The sequence below is a fragment of the Chlamydotis macqueenii genome, chromosome 7, assembly GCF_036417535.1.
Source record: "Chlamydotis macqueenii isolate bChlMac1 chromosome 7, bChlMac1.mat, whole genome shotgun sequence".
Lineage (NCBI taxonomy): Eukaryota > Metazoa > Chordata > Aves > Otidiformes > Otididae > Chlamydotis > Chlamydotis macqueenii.
Window position 1 is genome coordinate 17819077 of NC_141562.1, and position 13662 is coordinate 17832738.

General features: G+C 56.5%; 1 protein-coding gene across 1 annotated transcript in view; it reads left to right on the forward strand.

The window, feature by feature from the left end:
• The window catches only part of LOC147600086 (protein NDRG2-like), a 199895-nt gene extending 189027 nt beyond the window's left edge, over nucleotides 1–10868 (forward strand). The window contains exon 9 of the mRNA XM_086752392.1: nucleotides 10853–10868. Within this exon, the coding sequence (XP_086608518.1) occupies nucleotides 10853–10868 (16 nt within the window). The remainder of the gene's footprint in view (nucleotides 1–10852) is intronic.
• Nucleotides 10869–13662: the final 2794 nt, after the last annotated feature.

The window sequence follows — 13662 nt, forward strand, 5'->3', positions numbered from 1 at the left end:
AACGCGATGTTCGCGTGCTTTTAGCGCTGCTCGCAAGAAGCCTCCGGAGCAGGCACTTCTCGTGCGGCAACAACCGTGCCTGCTACGATCTTTCCTAGCCTCTTTTCCTCCGGGCAGCCGGCTTGAGCTGATGTGAAGTGTTGGTGGGCAAATCATCCAGAGAAGAGTCGCAATGCTTCTGGGCTGTTAGCAAGAGCGAGTAAAGAGCAGCAAGAGCTTTCCTTGCTGACCGTTTTCATGTGGGAGATTAGCTGGGTTTAGTGCCTTGTTTCTTCTGCGCAGCTTGCACAAAGCTCATTGCGGCTTTCGCGGTTCGAGTTGTGCATCGCCGGAGCTCTGCGGGAAAGAGCGAGAGAAGAGCCGCGAAAGCTCCGAGTGCGGCCAGCTCGCGTGTAGCCGCGATGATGCGCTGTTCGCCGGTTGCAGGGCGACTGCCTTCTGCGCGGCTGCTTCCAAGTTGACGGTAACTGCCAGCGTGCTAGCTGTGTAGGACAGTGAAGAGGCTGACGTGTGTGTGTCCGTAGAGCTGCTAGAAAGCGTACGTGAAGAGCAGGAAGGGCTTTCAGAGCAGCCGGTTCTCGTCTTGGACAGTCGCCACACATCCGCACTTTTAGTGCCTCAGAACCCCGGACAGCTTGCAAAACACGGCTGTAACTGTCCCAGCGCAAGCTGTTCAGGAAAGCACAGAAACGCGATGTTCGCGTGCTTTTAGCGCTGCTCGCAAGAAGCCTCCGGAGCAGGCACTTCTCGTGCAGCAACAACCGTGCCTGCTACGATCTTTCCAAGCCTCTTTTCCTCCGGGGTGCCGGCTTGAGCTGATGTGAAGTGTTGGTGGGCAAATCATCCAGAGAAGAGTCGCAATACTTCTGGGTTGTTAGCAAGAGCGAGTAAAGAGCAGCAAGACCTTTCCTTGCTGACCGTTTTCATGTGGGAGATTAGCTGGACATTTGCCGGTTTAGTGCCTTGTTTCTTCTGCGCAGCTTGTACAAAGCTCATTGCGGCTTTCGCGGTTCGAGTTGTGCATCGCCGGAGCTCTGCGGGAAAGAGCGAGAGAAGAGCCGCGAAAGCTCCGAGTGCGGCCAGCTCGCGTGTAGCCGCGATGATGCGCTGTTCGCCGGTTGCAGGGCGACTGCCTTCTGCGCGGCTGCTTCCAAGTTGACGGTAACTGCCAGCGTGCTAGCTGTGTAGGACAGTGAAGAGGCTGACGTGTGTGTGTCCGTAGAGCTGCTAGAAAGCGTACGTGAAGAGCAGGAAGGGCTTTCAGAGCAGCCGGTTCTCGTCTTGCACAGTCGCCACACATCCGCACTTTTAGTGCCTCAGAACCCCGGACAGCTTGCAAAACACGGCTGTAACTGTCCCAGCGCAAGCTGTTCAGGAAAGCACAGAAACGCGATGTTCGCGTGCTTTTAGCGCTGCTCGCAAGAAGCCTCCGGAGCAGGCACTTCTCGTGCGGCAACAACCGTGCCTGCTGCGATCTTTCCTAGCCTCTTTTCCTCCAGGCAGCCGGCTTGAGCTGATGTGAAGTGTTGGTGGGCAAATCATCCAGAGAAGAGTCGCAATGCTTCTGGGCTGTTAGCAAGAGCTTTCCTTGCTGACCGTTTTCATGTGGGAGATTAGCTGGACATTTGCCGGTTTAGTGCCTTGTTTCTTCTGCGCAGCTTGCACAAAGCTCATTGCGGCTTTCGCGGTTCGAGTTGTGCATCGCCGGAGCTCTGCGGGAAAGAGCGAGAGAAGAGCCGCGAAAGCTCCGAGTGCGGCCAGCTCGCGTGTAGCCGCGATGATGCGCTGTTCGCCGGTTGCAGGGCGACTGCCTTCTGCGCGGCTGCTTCCAAGTTGACGGTAACTGCCAGCGTGCTAGCTGTGTAGGACAGTGAAGAGGCTGACGTGTGTGTGTCCGTAGAGCTGCTAGAAAGCGTACGTGAAGAGCAGGAAGGGCTTTCAGAGCAGCCGGTTCTCGTCTTGCACAGTCGCCACACATCCGCACTTTTAGTGCCTCAGAACCCCGGACAGCTTGCAAAACACGGCTGTAACTGTCCCAGCGCAAGCTGTTCAGGAAAGCACAGAAATGCGATGTTCGCGTGCTTTTAGCGCTGCTCGCAAGAAGCCTCCGGAGCAGGCACTTCTCGTGCGGCAACAACCGTGCCTGCTACGATCTTTCCTAGCCTCTTTTCCTCCGGGCAGCCGGCTTGAGCTGATGTGAAGTGTTGGTGGGCAAATCATCCAGAGAAGAGTCGCAATGCTTCTGGGCTGTTAGCAAGAGCGAGTGAAGAGCAGCAAGAGCTTTCCTTGCTGACCGTTTTCATGTGGGAGATTAGCTGGACATTTGCCGGTTTAGTGCCTTGTTTCTTCTGCGCAGCTTGCACAAAGCTCATTGCGGCTTTCGCGGTTCGAGTTGTGCATCGCCGGAGCTCTGCGGGAAAGAGCGAGAGAAGAGCCGCGAAAGCTCCGAGTGCGGCCAGCTCGCGTGTAGCCGCGATGATGCGCTGTTCGCCGGTTGCAGGGCGACTGCCTTCTGCGCGGCTGCTTCCAAGTTGACGGTAACTGCCAGCGTGCTAGCTGTGTAGGACAGTGAAGAGGCTGACGTGTGTGTGTCCGTAGAGCTGCTAGAAAGCGTACGTGAAGAGCAGGAAGGGCTTTCAGAGCAGCCGGTTCTCGTCTTGGACAGTCGCCACACATCCGCACTTTTAGTGCCTCAGAACCCCGGACAGCTTGCAAAACACGGCTGTAACTGTCCCAGCGCAAGCTGTTCAGGAAAGCACAGAAACGCGATGTTCGCGTGCTTTTAGCGCTGCTCGCAAGAAGCCTCCGGAGCAGGCACTTCTCGTGCGGCAACAACCGTGCCTGCTGCGATCTTTCCTAGCCTCTTCTCCTCCGGGCAGCCGGCTTGAGCTGATGTGAAGTGTTGGTGGGCAAATCATCCAGAGAAGAGTCGCAATGCTTCTGGGCTGTTAGCAAGAGCTTTCCTTGCTGACCGTTTTCATGTGGGAGATTAGCTGGACATTTGCCGGTTTAGTGCCTTGTTTCTTCTGCGCAGCTTGCACAAAGCTCATTGCGGCTTTCGCGGTTCGAGTTGTGCATCGCCGGAACTCTGCGAGAAAGAGCGAGAGAAGAGCCGCGAAAGCTCCGAGTGCGGCCAGCTCGCGTGTAGCCGCGATGATGCGCTGTTCGCCGGTTGCAGGGCGACTGCCTTCTGCGCGGCTGCTTCCAAGTTGACGGTAACTGCCAGCGTGCTAGCTGTGTAGGACAGTGAAGAGGCTGACGTGTGTGTGTCCGTAGAGCTGCTAGAAAGCGTACGTGAAGAGCAGGAAGGGCTTTCAGAGCAGCCGGTTCTCGTCTTGCACAGTCGCCACACATCCGCACTTTTAGTGCCTCAGAACCCCGGACAGCTTGCAAAACACGGCTGTAACTGTCCCAGCGCAAGCTGTTCAGGAAAGCACAGAAATGCGATGTTCGCGTGCTTTTAGCGCTGCTCGCAAGAAGCCTCCGGAGCAGGCACTTCTCGTGCGGCAACAACCGTGCCTGCTACGATCTTTCCTAGCCTCTTTTCCTCCGGGCAGCCGGCTTGAGCTGATGTGAAGTGTTGGTGGGCAAATCATCCAGAGAAGAGTCGCAATGCTTCTGGGCTGTTAGCAAGAGCGAGTGAAGAGCAGCAAGAGCTTTCCTTGCTGACCGTTTTCATGTGGGAGATTAGCTGGACATTTGCCGGTTTAGTGCCTTGTTTCTTCTGCGCAGCTTGCACAAAGCTCATTGCGGCTTTCGCGGTTCGAGTTGTGCATCGCCGGAGCTCTGCGGGAAAGAGCGAGAGAAGAGCCGCGAAAGCTCCGAGTGCGGCCAGCTCGCGTGTAGCCGCGATGATGCGCTGTTCGCCGGTTGCAGGGCGACTGCCTTCTGCGCGGCTGCTTCCAAGTTGACGGTAACTGCCAGCGTGCTAGCTGTGTAGGACAGTGAAGAGGCTGACGTGTGTGTGTCCGTAGAGCTGCTAGAAAGCGTACGTGAAGAGCAGGAAGGGCTTTCAGAGCAGCCGGTTCTCGTCTTGCACAGTCGCCACACATCCGCACTTTTAGTGCCTCAGAACCCCGGACAGCTTGCAAAACACGGCTGTAACTGTCCCAGCGCAAGCTGTTCAGGAAAGCACAGAAACGCGATGTTCGCGTGCTTTTAGCGCTGCTCGCAAGAAGCCTCCGGAGCAGGCACTTCTCGTGCGGCAACAACCGTGCCTGCTACGATCTTTCCTAGCCTCTTTTCCTCCGGGCAGCCGGCTTGAGCTGATGTGAAGTGTTGGTGGGCAAATCATCCAGAGAAGAGTCGCAATGCTTCTGGGCTGTTAGCAAGAGCTTTCCTTGCTGACCGTTTTCATGTGGGAGATTAGCTGGACATTTGCCGGTTTAGTGCCTTGTTTCTTCTGCGCAGCTTGCACAAAGCTCATTGCGGCTTTCGCGGTTCGAGTTGTGCATCGCCGGAGCTCTGCGGGAAAGAGCGAGAGAAGAGCCGCGAAAGCTCCGAGTACGGCCAGCTCGCGTGTAGCCGCGATGATGCGCTGTTCGCCGGTTGCAGGGCGACTGCCTTCTGCGCGGCTGCTTCCAAGTTGACGGTAACTACCAGCGTGCTAGCTGTGTAGGACAGTGAAGAGGCTGACGTGTGTGTGTCCGTAGAGCTGCTAGAAAGCGTACGTGAAGAGCAGGAAGGGCTTTCAGAGCAGCCGGTTCTCGTCTTGGACAGTCGCCACACATCCGCACTTTTAGTGCCTCAGAACCCCGGACAGCTTGCAAAACACGGCTGTAACTGTCCCAGCGCAAGCTGTTCAGGAAAGCACAGAAACGCGATGTTCGCGTGCTTTTAGCGCTGCTCGCAAGAAGCCTCCGGAGCAGGCACTTCTGGTGCAGCAACAACCGTGCCTGCTACGATCTTTCCAAGCCTCTTTTCCTCCAGGCAGCCGGCTTGAGCTGATGTGAAGTGTTGGTGGGCAAATCATCCAGAGAAGAGTCGCAATGCTTCTGGGTTGTTAGCAAGAGCGAGTAAAGAGCAGCAAGAGCTTTCCTTGCTGACCGTTTTCATGTGGGAGATTAGCTGGACATTTGCCGGTTTAGTGCCTTGTTTCTTCTGCGCAGCTTGCACAAAGCTCATTGCGGCTTTCGCGGTTCGAGTTGTGCATCGCCGGAGCTCTGCGGGAAAGAGCGAGAGAAGAGCCGCGAAAGCTCCGAGTGCGGCCAGCTCGCGTGTAGCCGCGATGATGCGCTGTTCGCCGGTTGCAGGGCGACTGCCTTCTGCGCGGCTGCTTCCAAGTTGACGGTAACTGCCAGCGTGCTAGCTGTGTAGGACAGTGAAGAGGCTGACGTGTGTGTGTCCGTAGAGCTGCTAGAAAGCGTACGTGAAGAGCAGGAAGGGCTTTCAGAGCAGCCGGTTCTCGTCTTGCACAGTCGCCACACATCCGCACTTTTAGTGCCTCAGAACCCCGGACAGCTTGCAAAACACGGCTGTAACTGTCCCAGCGCAAGCTGTTCAGGAAAGCACAGAAATGCGATGTTCGCGTGCTTTTAGCGCTGCTCGCAAGAAGCCTCCGGAGCAGGCACTTCTCGTGCGGCAACAACCGTGCCTGCTACGATCTTTCCTAGCCTCTTTTCCTCCGGGCAGCCGGCTTGAGCTGATGTGAAGTGTTGGTGGGCAAATCATCCAGAGAAGAGTCGCAATGCTTCTGGGCTGTTAGCAAGAGCGAGTGAAGAGCAGCAAGAGCTTTCCTTGCTGACCGTTTTCATGTGGGAGATTAGCTGGACATTTGCCGGTTTAGTGCCTTGTTTCTTCTGCGCAGCTTGCACAAAGCTCATTGCGGCTTTCGCGGTTCGAGTTGTGCATCGCCGGAGCTCTGCGGGAAAGAGCGAGAGAAGAGCCGCGAAAGCTCCGAGTGCGGCCAGCTCGCGTGTAGCCGCGATGATGCGCTGTTCGCCGGTTGCAGGGCGACTGCCTTCTGCGCGGCTGCTTCCAAGTTGACGGTAACTGCCAGCGTGCTAGCTGTGTAGGACAGTGAAGAGGCTGACGTGTGTGTGTCCGTAGAGCTGCTAGAAAGCGTACGTGAAGAGCAGGAAGGGCTTTCAGAGCAGCCGGTTCTCGTCTTGCACAGTCGCCACACATCCGCACTTTTAGTGCCTCAGAACCCCGGGCAGCTTGCAAAACACGGCTGTAACTGTCCCAGCGCAAGCTGTTCAGGAAAGCACAGAAACGCGATGTTCGCGTGCTTTTAGCGCTGCTCGCAAGAAGCCTCCGGAGCAGGCACTTCTCGTGCAGCAACAACCGTGCCTGCTACGATCTTTCCAAGCCTCTTTTCCTCCGGGCAGCCGGCTTGAGCTGATGTGAAGTGTTGGTGGGCAAATCATCCAGAGAAGAGTCGCAATGCTTCTGGGCTGTTAGCAAGAGCTTTCCTTGCTGACCGTTTTCATGTGGGAGATTAGCTGGACATTTGCCGGTTTAGTGCCTTGTTTCTTCTGCGCAGCTTGCACAAAGCTCATTGCGGCTTTCGCGGTTCGAGTTGTGCATCGCCGGAGCTCTGCGGGAAAGAGCGAGAGAAGAGCCGCGAAAGCTCCGAGTGCGGCCAGCTCGCGTGTAGCCGCGATGATGCGCTGTTCGCCGGTTGCAGGGCGACTGCCTTCTGCGCGGCTGCTTCCAAGTTGACGGTAACTGCCAGCGTGCTAGCTGTGTAGGACAGTGAAGAGGCTGACGTGTGTGTGTCCGTAGAGCTGCTAGAAAGCGTACGTGAAGAGCAGGAAGGGCTTTCAGAGCAGCCGGTTCTCGTCTTGCACAGTCGCCACACATCCGCACTTTTAGTGCCTCAGAACCCCGGACAGCTTGCAAAACACGGCTGTAACTGTCCCAGCGCAAGCTGTTCAGGAAAGCACAGAAACGCGATGTTCGCGTGCTTTTAGCGCTGCTCGCAAGAAGCCTCCGGAGCAGGCACTTCTCGTGCGGCAACAACCGTGCCTGCTGCGATCTTTCCTAGCCTCTTTTCCTCCGGGCAGCCGGCTTGAGCTGATGTGAAGTGTTGGTGGGCAAATCATCCAGAGAAGAGTCGCAATGCTTCTGGGCTGTTAGCAAGAGCGAGTGAAGAGCAGCAAGAGCTTTCCTTGCTGACCGTTTTCATGTGGGAGATTAGCTGGACATTTGCCGGTTTAGTGCCTTGTTTCTTCTGCGCAGCTTGCACAAAGCTCATTGCGGCTTTCGCGGTTCGAGTTGTGCATCGCCGGAGCTCTGCGGGAAAGAGCGAGAGAAGAGCCGCGAAAGCTCCGAGTGCGGCCAGCTCGCGTGTAGCCGCGATGATGCGCTGTTCGCCGGTTGCAGGGCGACTGCCTTCTGCGCGGCTGCTTCCAAGTTGACGGTAACTGCCAGCGTGCTAGCTGTGTAGGACAGTGAAGAGGCTGACGTGTGTGTGTCCGTAGAGCTGCTAGAAAGCGTACGTGAAGAGCAGGAAGGGCTTTCAGAGCAGCCGGTTCTCGTCTTGGACAGTCGCCACACATCCGCACTTTTAGTGCCTCAGAACCCCGGACAGCTTGCAAAACACGGCTGTAACTGTCCCAGCGCAAGCTGTTCAGGAAAGCACAGAAATGCGATGTTCGCGTGCTTTTAGCGCTGCTCGCAAGAAGCCTCCGGAGCAGGCACTTCTGGTGCAGCAACAACCGTGCCTGCTACGATCTTTCCAAGCCTCTTTTCCTCCAGGCAGCCGGCTTGAGCTGATGTGAAGTGTTGGTGGGCAAATCATCCAGAGAAGAGTCGCAATGCTTCTGGGTTGTTAGCAAGAGCGAGTAAAGAGCAGCAAGAGCTTTCCTTGCTGACCGTTTTCATGTGGGAGATTAGCTGGACATTTGCCGGTTTAGTGCCTTGTTTCTTCTGCGCAGCTTGCACAAAGCTCATTGCGGCTTTCGCGGTTCGAGTTGTGCATCGCCGGAGCTCTGCGGGAAAGAGCGAGAGAAGAGCCGCGAAAGCTCCGAGTGCGGCCAGCTCGCGTGTAGCCGCGATGATGCGCTGTTCGCCGGTTGCAGGGCGACTGCCTTCTGCGCGGCTGCTTCCAAGTTGACGGTAACTGCCAGCGTGCTAGCTGTGTAGGACAGTGAAGAGGCTGATGTGTGTGTGTCCGTAGAGCTGCTAGAAAGCGTACGTGAAGAGCAGGAAGGGCTTTCAGAGCAGCCGGTTCTCGTCTTGGACAGTCGCCACACATCCGCACTTTTAGTGCCTCAGAACCCCGGACAGCTTGCAAAACACGGCTGTAACTGTCCCAGCGCAAGCTGTTCAGGAAAGCACAGAAATGCGATGTTCGCGTGCTTTTAGCGCTGCTCGCAAGAAGCCTCCGGAGCAGGCACTTCTCGTGCGGCAACAACCGTGCCTGCTACGATCTTTCCTAGCCTCTTTTCCTCCGGGCAGCCGGCTTGAGCTGATGTGAAGTGTTGGTGGGCAAATCATCCAGAGAAGAGTCGCAATGCTTCTGGGCTGTTAGCAAGAGCGAGTGAAGAGCAGCAAGAGCTTTCCTTGCTGACCGTTTTCATGTGGGAGATTAGCTGGACATTTGCCGGTTTAGTGCCTTGTTTCTTCTGCGCAGCTTGCACAAAGCTCATTGCGGCTTTCGCGGTTCGAGTTGTGCATCGCCGGAGCTCTGCGGGAAAGAGCGAGAGAAGAGCCGCGAAAGCTCCGAGTGCGGCCAGCTCGCGTGTAGCCGCGATGATGCGCTGTTCGCCGGTTGCAGGGCGACTGCCTTCTGCGCGGCTGCTTCCAAGTTGACGGTAACTGCCAGCGTGCTAGCTGTGTAGGACAGTGAAGAGGCTGACGTGTGTGTGTCCGTAGAGCTGCTAGAAAGCGTACGTGAAGAGCAGGAAGGGCTTTCAGAGCAGCCGGTTCTCGTCTTGCACAGTCGCCACACATCCGCACTTTTAGTGCCTCAGAACCCCGGACAGCTTGCAAAACACGGCTGTAACTGTCCCAGCGCAAGCTGTTCAGGAAAGCACAGAAACGCGATGTTCGCGTGCTTTTAGCGCTGCTCGCAAGAAGCCTCCGGAGCAGGCACTTCTCGTGCGGCAACAACCGTGCCTGCTGCGATCTTTCCTAGCCTCTTTTCCTCCGGGCAGCCGGCTTGAGCTGATGTGAAGTGTTGGTGGGCAAATCATCCAGAGAAGAGTCGCAATGCTTCTGGGCTGTTAGCAAGAGCTTTCCTTGCTGACCGTTTTCATGTGGGAGATTAGCTGGACATTTGCCGGTTTAGTGCCTTGTTTCTTCTGCGCAGCTTGCACAAAGCTCATTGCGGCTTTCGCGGTTCGAGTTGTGCATCGCCGGAGCTCTGCGGGAAAGAGCGAGAGAAGAGCCGCGAAAGCTCCGAGTGCGGCCAGCTCGCGTGTAGCCGCGATGATGCGCTGTTCGCCGGTTGCAGGGCGACTGCCTTCTGCGCGGCTGCTTCCAAGTTGACGGTAACTGCCAGCGTGCTAGCTGTGTAGGACAGTGAAGAGGCTGACGTGTGTGTGTCCGTAGAGCTGCTAGAAAGCGTACGTGAAGAGCAGGAAGGGCTTTCAGAGCAGCCGGTTCTCGTCTTGCACAGTCGCCACACATCCGCACTTTTAGTGCCTCAGAACCCCGGACAGCTTGCAAAACACGGCTGTAACTGTCCCAGCGCAAGCTGTTCAGGAAAGCACAGAAACGCGATGTTCGCGTGCTTTTAGCGCTGCTCGCAAGAAGCCTCCGGAGCAGGCACTTCTCGTGCGGCAACAACCGTGCCTGCTGCGATCTTTCCTAGCCTCTTTTCCTCCGGGCAGCCGGCTTGAGCTGATGTGAAGTGTTGGTGGGCAAATCATCCAGAGAAGAGTCGCAATGCTTCTGGGCTGTTAGCAAGAGCGAGTGAAGAGCAGCAAGAGCTTTCCTTGCTGACCGTTTTCATGTGGGAGATTAGCTGGACATTTGCCGGTTTAGTGCCTTGTTTCTTCTGCGCAGCTTGCACAAAGCTCATTGCGGCTTTCGCGGTTCGAGTTGTGCATCGCCGGAGCTCTGCGGGAAAGAGCGAGAGAAGAGCCGCGAAAGCTCCGAGTGCGGCCAGCTCGCGTGTAGCCGCGATGATGCGCTGTTCGCCGGTTGCAGGGCGACTGCCTTCTGCGCGGCTGCTTCCAAGTTGACGGTAACTGCCAGCGTGCTAGCTGTGTAGGACAGTGAAGAGGCTGACGTGTGTGTGTCCGTAGAGCTGCTAGAAAGCGTACGTGAAGAGCAGGAAGGGCTTTCAGAGCAGCCGGTTCTCGTCTTGGACAGTCGCCACACATCCGCACTTTTAGTGCCTCAGAACCCCGGACAGCTTGCAAAACACGGCTGTAACTGTCCCAGCGCAAGCTGTTCAGGAAAGCACAGAAACGCGATGTTCGCGTGCTTTTAGCGCTGCTCGCAAGAAGCCTCCGGAGCAGGCACTTCTGGTGCAGCAACAACCGTGCCTGCTACGATCTTTCCTAGCCTCTTTTCCTCCAGGCAGCCGGCTTGAGCTGATGTGAAGTGTTGGTGGGCAAATCATCCAGAGAAGAGTCGCAATGCTTCTGGGTTGTTAGCAAGAGCGAGTAAAGAGCAGCAAGAGCTTTCCTTGCTGACCGTTTTCATGTGGGAGATTAGCTGGACATTTGCCGGTTTAGTGCCTTGTTTCTTCTGCGCAGCTTGCACAAAGCTCATTGCGGCTTTCGCGGTTCGAGTTGTGCATCGCCGGAGCTCTGCGGGAAAGAGCGAGAGAAGAGCCGCGAAAGCTCCGAGTGCGGCCAGCTCGCGTGTAGCCGCGATGATGCGCTGTTCGCCGGTTGCAGGGCGACTGCCTTCTGCGCGGCTGCTTCCAAGTTGACGGTAACTGCCAGCGTGCTAGCTGTGTAGGACAGTGAAGAGGCTGACGTGTGTGTGTCCGTAGAGCTGCTAGAAAGCGTACGTGAAGAGCAGGAAGGGCTTTCAGAGCAGCCGGTTCTCGTCTTGCACAGTCGCCACACATCCGCACTTTTAGTGCCTCAGAACCCCGGACAGCTTGCAAAACACGGCTGTAACTGTCCCAGCGCAAGCTGTTCAGGAAAGCACAGAAATGCGATGTTCGCGTGCTTTTAGCGCTGCTCGCAAGAAGCCTCCGGAGCAGGCACTTCTCGTGCGGCAACAACCGTGCCTGCTACGATCTTTCCTAGCCTCTTTTCCTCCGGGCAGCCGGCTTGAGCTGATGTGAAGTGTTGGTGGGCAAATCATCCAGAGAAGAGTCGCAATGCTTCTGGGCTGTTAGCAAGAGCGAGTAAAGAGCAGCAAGAGCTTTCCTTGCTGACCGTTTTCATGTGGGAGATTAGCTGGACATTTGCCGGTTTAGTGCCTTGTTTCTTCTGCGCAGCTTGCACAAAGCTCATTGCGGCTTTCGCGGTTCGAGTTGTGCATCGCCGGAGCTCTGCGAGAAAGAGCGAGAGAAGAGCCGCGAAAGCTCCGAGTGCGGCCAGCTCGCGTGTAGCCGCGATGATGCGCTGTTCGCCGGTTGCAGGGCGACTGCCTTCTGCGCGGCTGCTTCCAAGTTGACGGTAACTGCCAGCGTGCTAGCTGTGTAGGACAGTGAAGAGGCTGACGTGTGTGTGTCCGTAGAGCTGCTAGAAAGCGTACGTGAAGAGCAGGAAGGGCTTTCAGAGCAGCCGGTTCTCGTCTTGCACAGTCGCCACACATCCGCACTTTTAGTGCCTCAGAACCCCGGACAGCTTGCAAAACACGGCTGTAACTGTCCCAGCGCAAGCTGTTCAGGAAAGCACAGAAATGCGATGTTCGCGTGCTTTTAGCGCTGCTCGCAAGAAGCCTCCGGAGCAGGCACTTCTCGTGCGGCAACAACCGTGCCTGCTACGATCTTTCCTAGCCTCTTTTCCTCCGGGCAGCCGGCTTGAGCTGATGTGAAGTGTTGGTGGGCAAATCATCCAGAGAAGAGTCGCAATGCTTCTGGGCTGTTAGCAAGAGCGAGTGAAGAGCAGCAAGAGCTTTCCTTGCTGACCGTTTTCATGTGGGAGATTAGCTGGACATTTGCCGGTTTAGTGCCTTGTTTCTTCTGCGCAGCTTGCACAAAGCTCATTGCGGCTTTCGCGGTTCGAGTTGTGCATCGCCGGAGCTCTGCGGGAAAGAGCGAGAGAAGAGCCGCGAAAGCTCCGAGTGCGGCCAGCTCGCGTGTATCCGCGATGATGCGCTGTTCGCCGGTTGCAGGGCGACTGCCTTCTGCGCGGCTGCTTCCAAGTTGACGGTAACTGCCAGCGTGCTAGCTGTGTAGGACAGTGAAGAGGCTGACGTGTGTGTGTCCGTAGAGCTGCTAGAAAGCGTACGTGAAGAGCAGGAAGGGCTTTCAGAGCAGCCGGTTCTCGTCTTGGACAGTCGCCACACATCCGCACTTTTAGTGCCTCAGAACCCCGGACAGCTTGCAAAACACGGCTGTAACTGTCCCAGCGCAAGCTGTTCAGGAAAGCACAGAAACGCGATGTTCGCGTGCTTTTAGCGCTGCTCGCAAGAAGCCTCCGGAGCAGGCACTTCTCGTGCGGCAACAACCGTGCCTGCTACGATCTTTCCTAGCCTCTTTTCCTCCGGGCAGCCGGCTTGAGCTGATGTGAAGTGTTGGTGGGCAAATCATCCAGAGAAGAGTCGCAATGCTTCTGGGCTGTTAGCAAGAGCTTTCCTTGCTGACCGTTTTCATGTGGGAGATTAGCTGGACATTTGCCGGTTTAGTGCCTTGTTTCTTCTGCGCAGCTTGCACAAAGCTCATTGCGGCTTTCGCGGTTCGAGTTGTGCATCGCCGGAGCTCTGCGGGAAAGAGCGAGAGAAGAGCCGCGAAAGCTCCGAGTGCGGCCAGCTCGCGTGTAGCCGCGATGATGCGCTGTTCGCCGGTTGCAGGGCGACTGCCTTCTGCGCGGCTGCTTCCAAGTTGACGGTAACTACCAGCGTGCTAGCTGTGTAGGACAGTGAAGAGGCTGACGTGTGTGTGTCCGTAGAGCTGCTAGAAAGCGTACGTGAAGAGCAGGAAGGGCTTTCAGAGCAGCCGGTTCTCGTCTTGGACAGTCGCCACACATCCGCACTTTTAGTGCCTCAGAACCCCGGACAGCTTGCAAAACACGGCTGTAACTGTCCCAGCGCAAGCTGTTCAGGAAAGCACAGAAACGCGATGTTCGCGTGCTTTTAGCGCTGCTCGCAAGAAGCCTCCGGAGCAGGCACTTCTGGTGCAGCAACAACCGTGCCTGCTACGATCTTTCCTAGCCTCTTTTCCTCCAGGCAGCCGGCTTGAGCTGATGTGAAGTGTTGGTGGGCAAATCATCCAGAGAAGAGTCGCAATGCTTCTGGGCTGTTAGCAAGAGCGAGTAAAGAGCAGCAAGAGCTTTCCTTGCTGACCGTTTTCATGTGGGAGATTAGCTGGACATTTGCCGGTTTAGTGCCTTGTTTCTTCTGCGCAGCTTGCACAAAGCTCATTGCGGCTTTCGCGGTTCGAGTTGTGCATCGCCGGAGCTCTGCGGGAAAGAGCGAGAGAAGAGCCGCGAAAGCTCCGAGTGCGGCCAGCTCGCGTGTAGCCGCGATGATGCGCTGTTCGCCGGTTGCAGGGCGACTGCCTTCTGCGCGGCTGCTTCCAAGTTGACGGTAACTGCCAGCGTGCTAGCTGTGTAGGACAGTGAAGAGGCTGACGTGTGTGTGTCC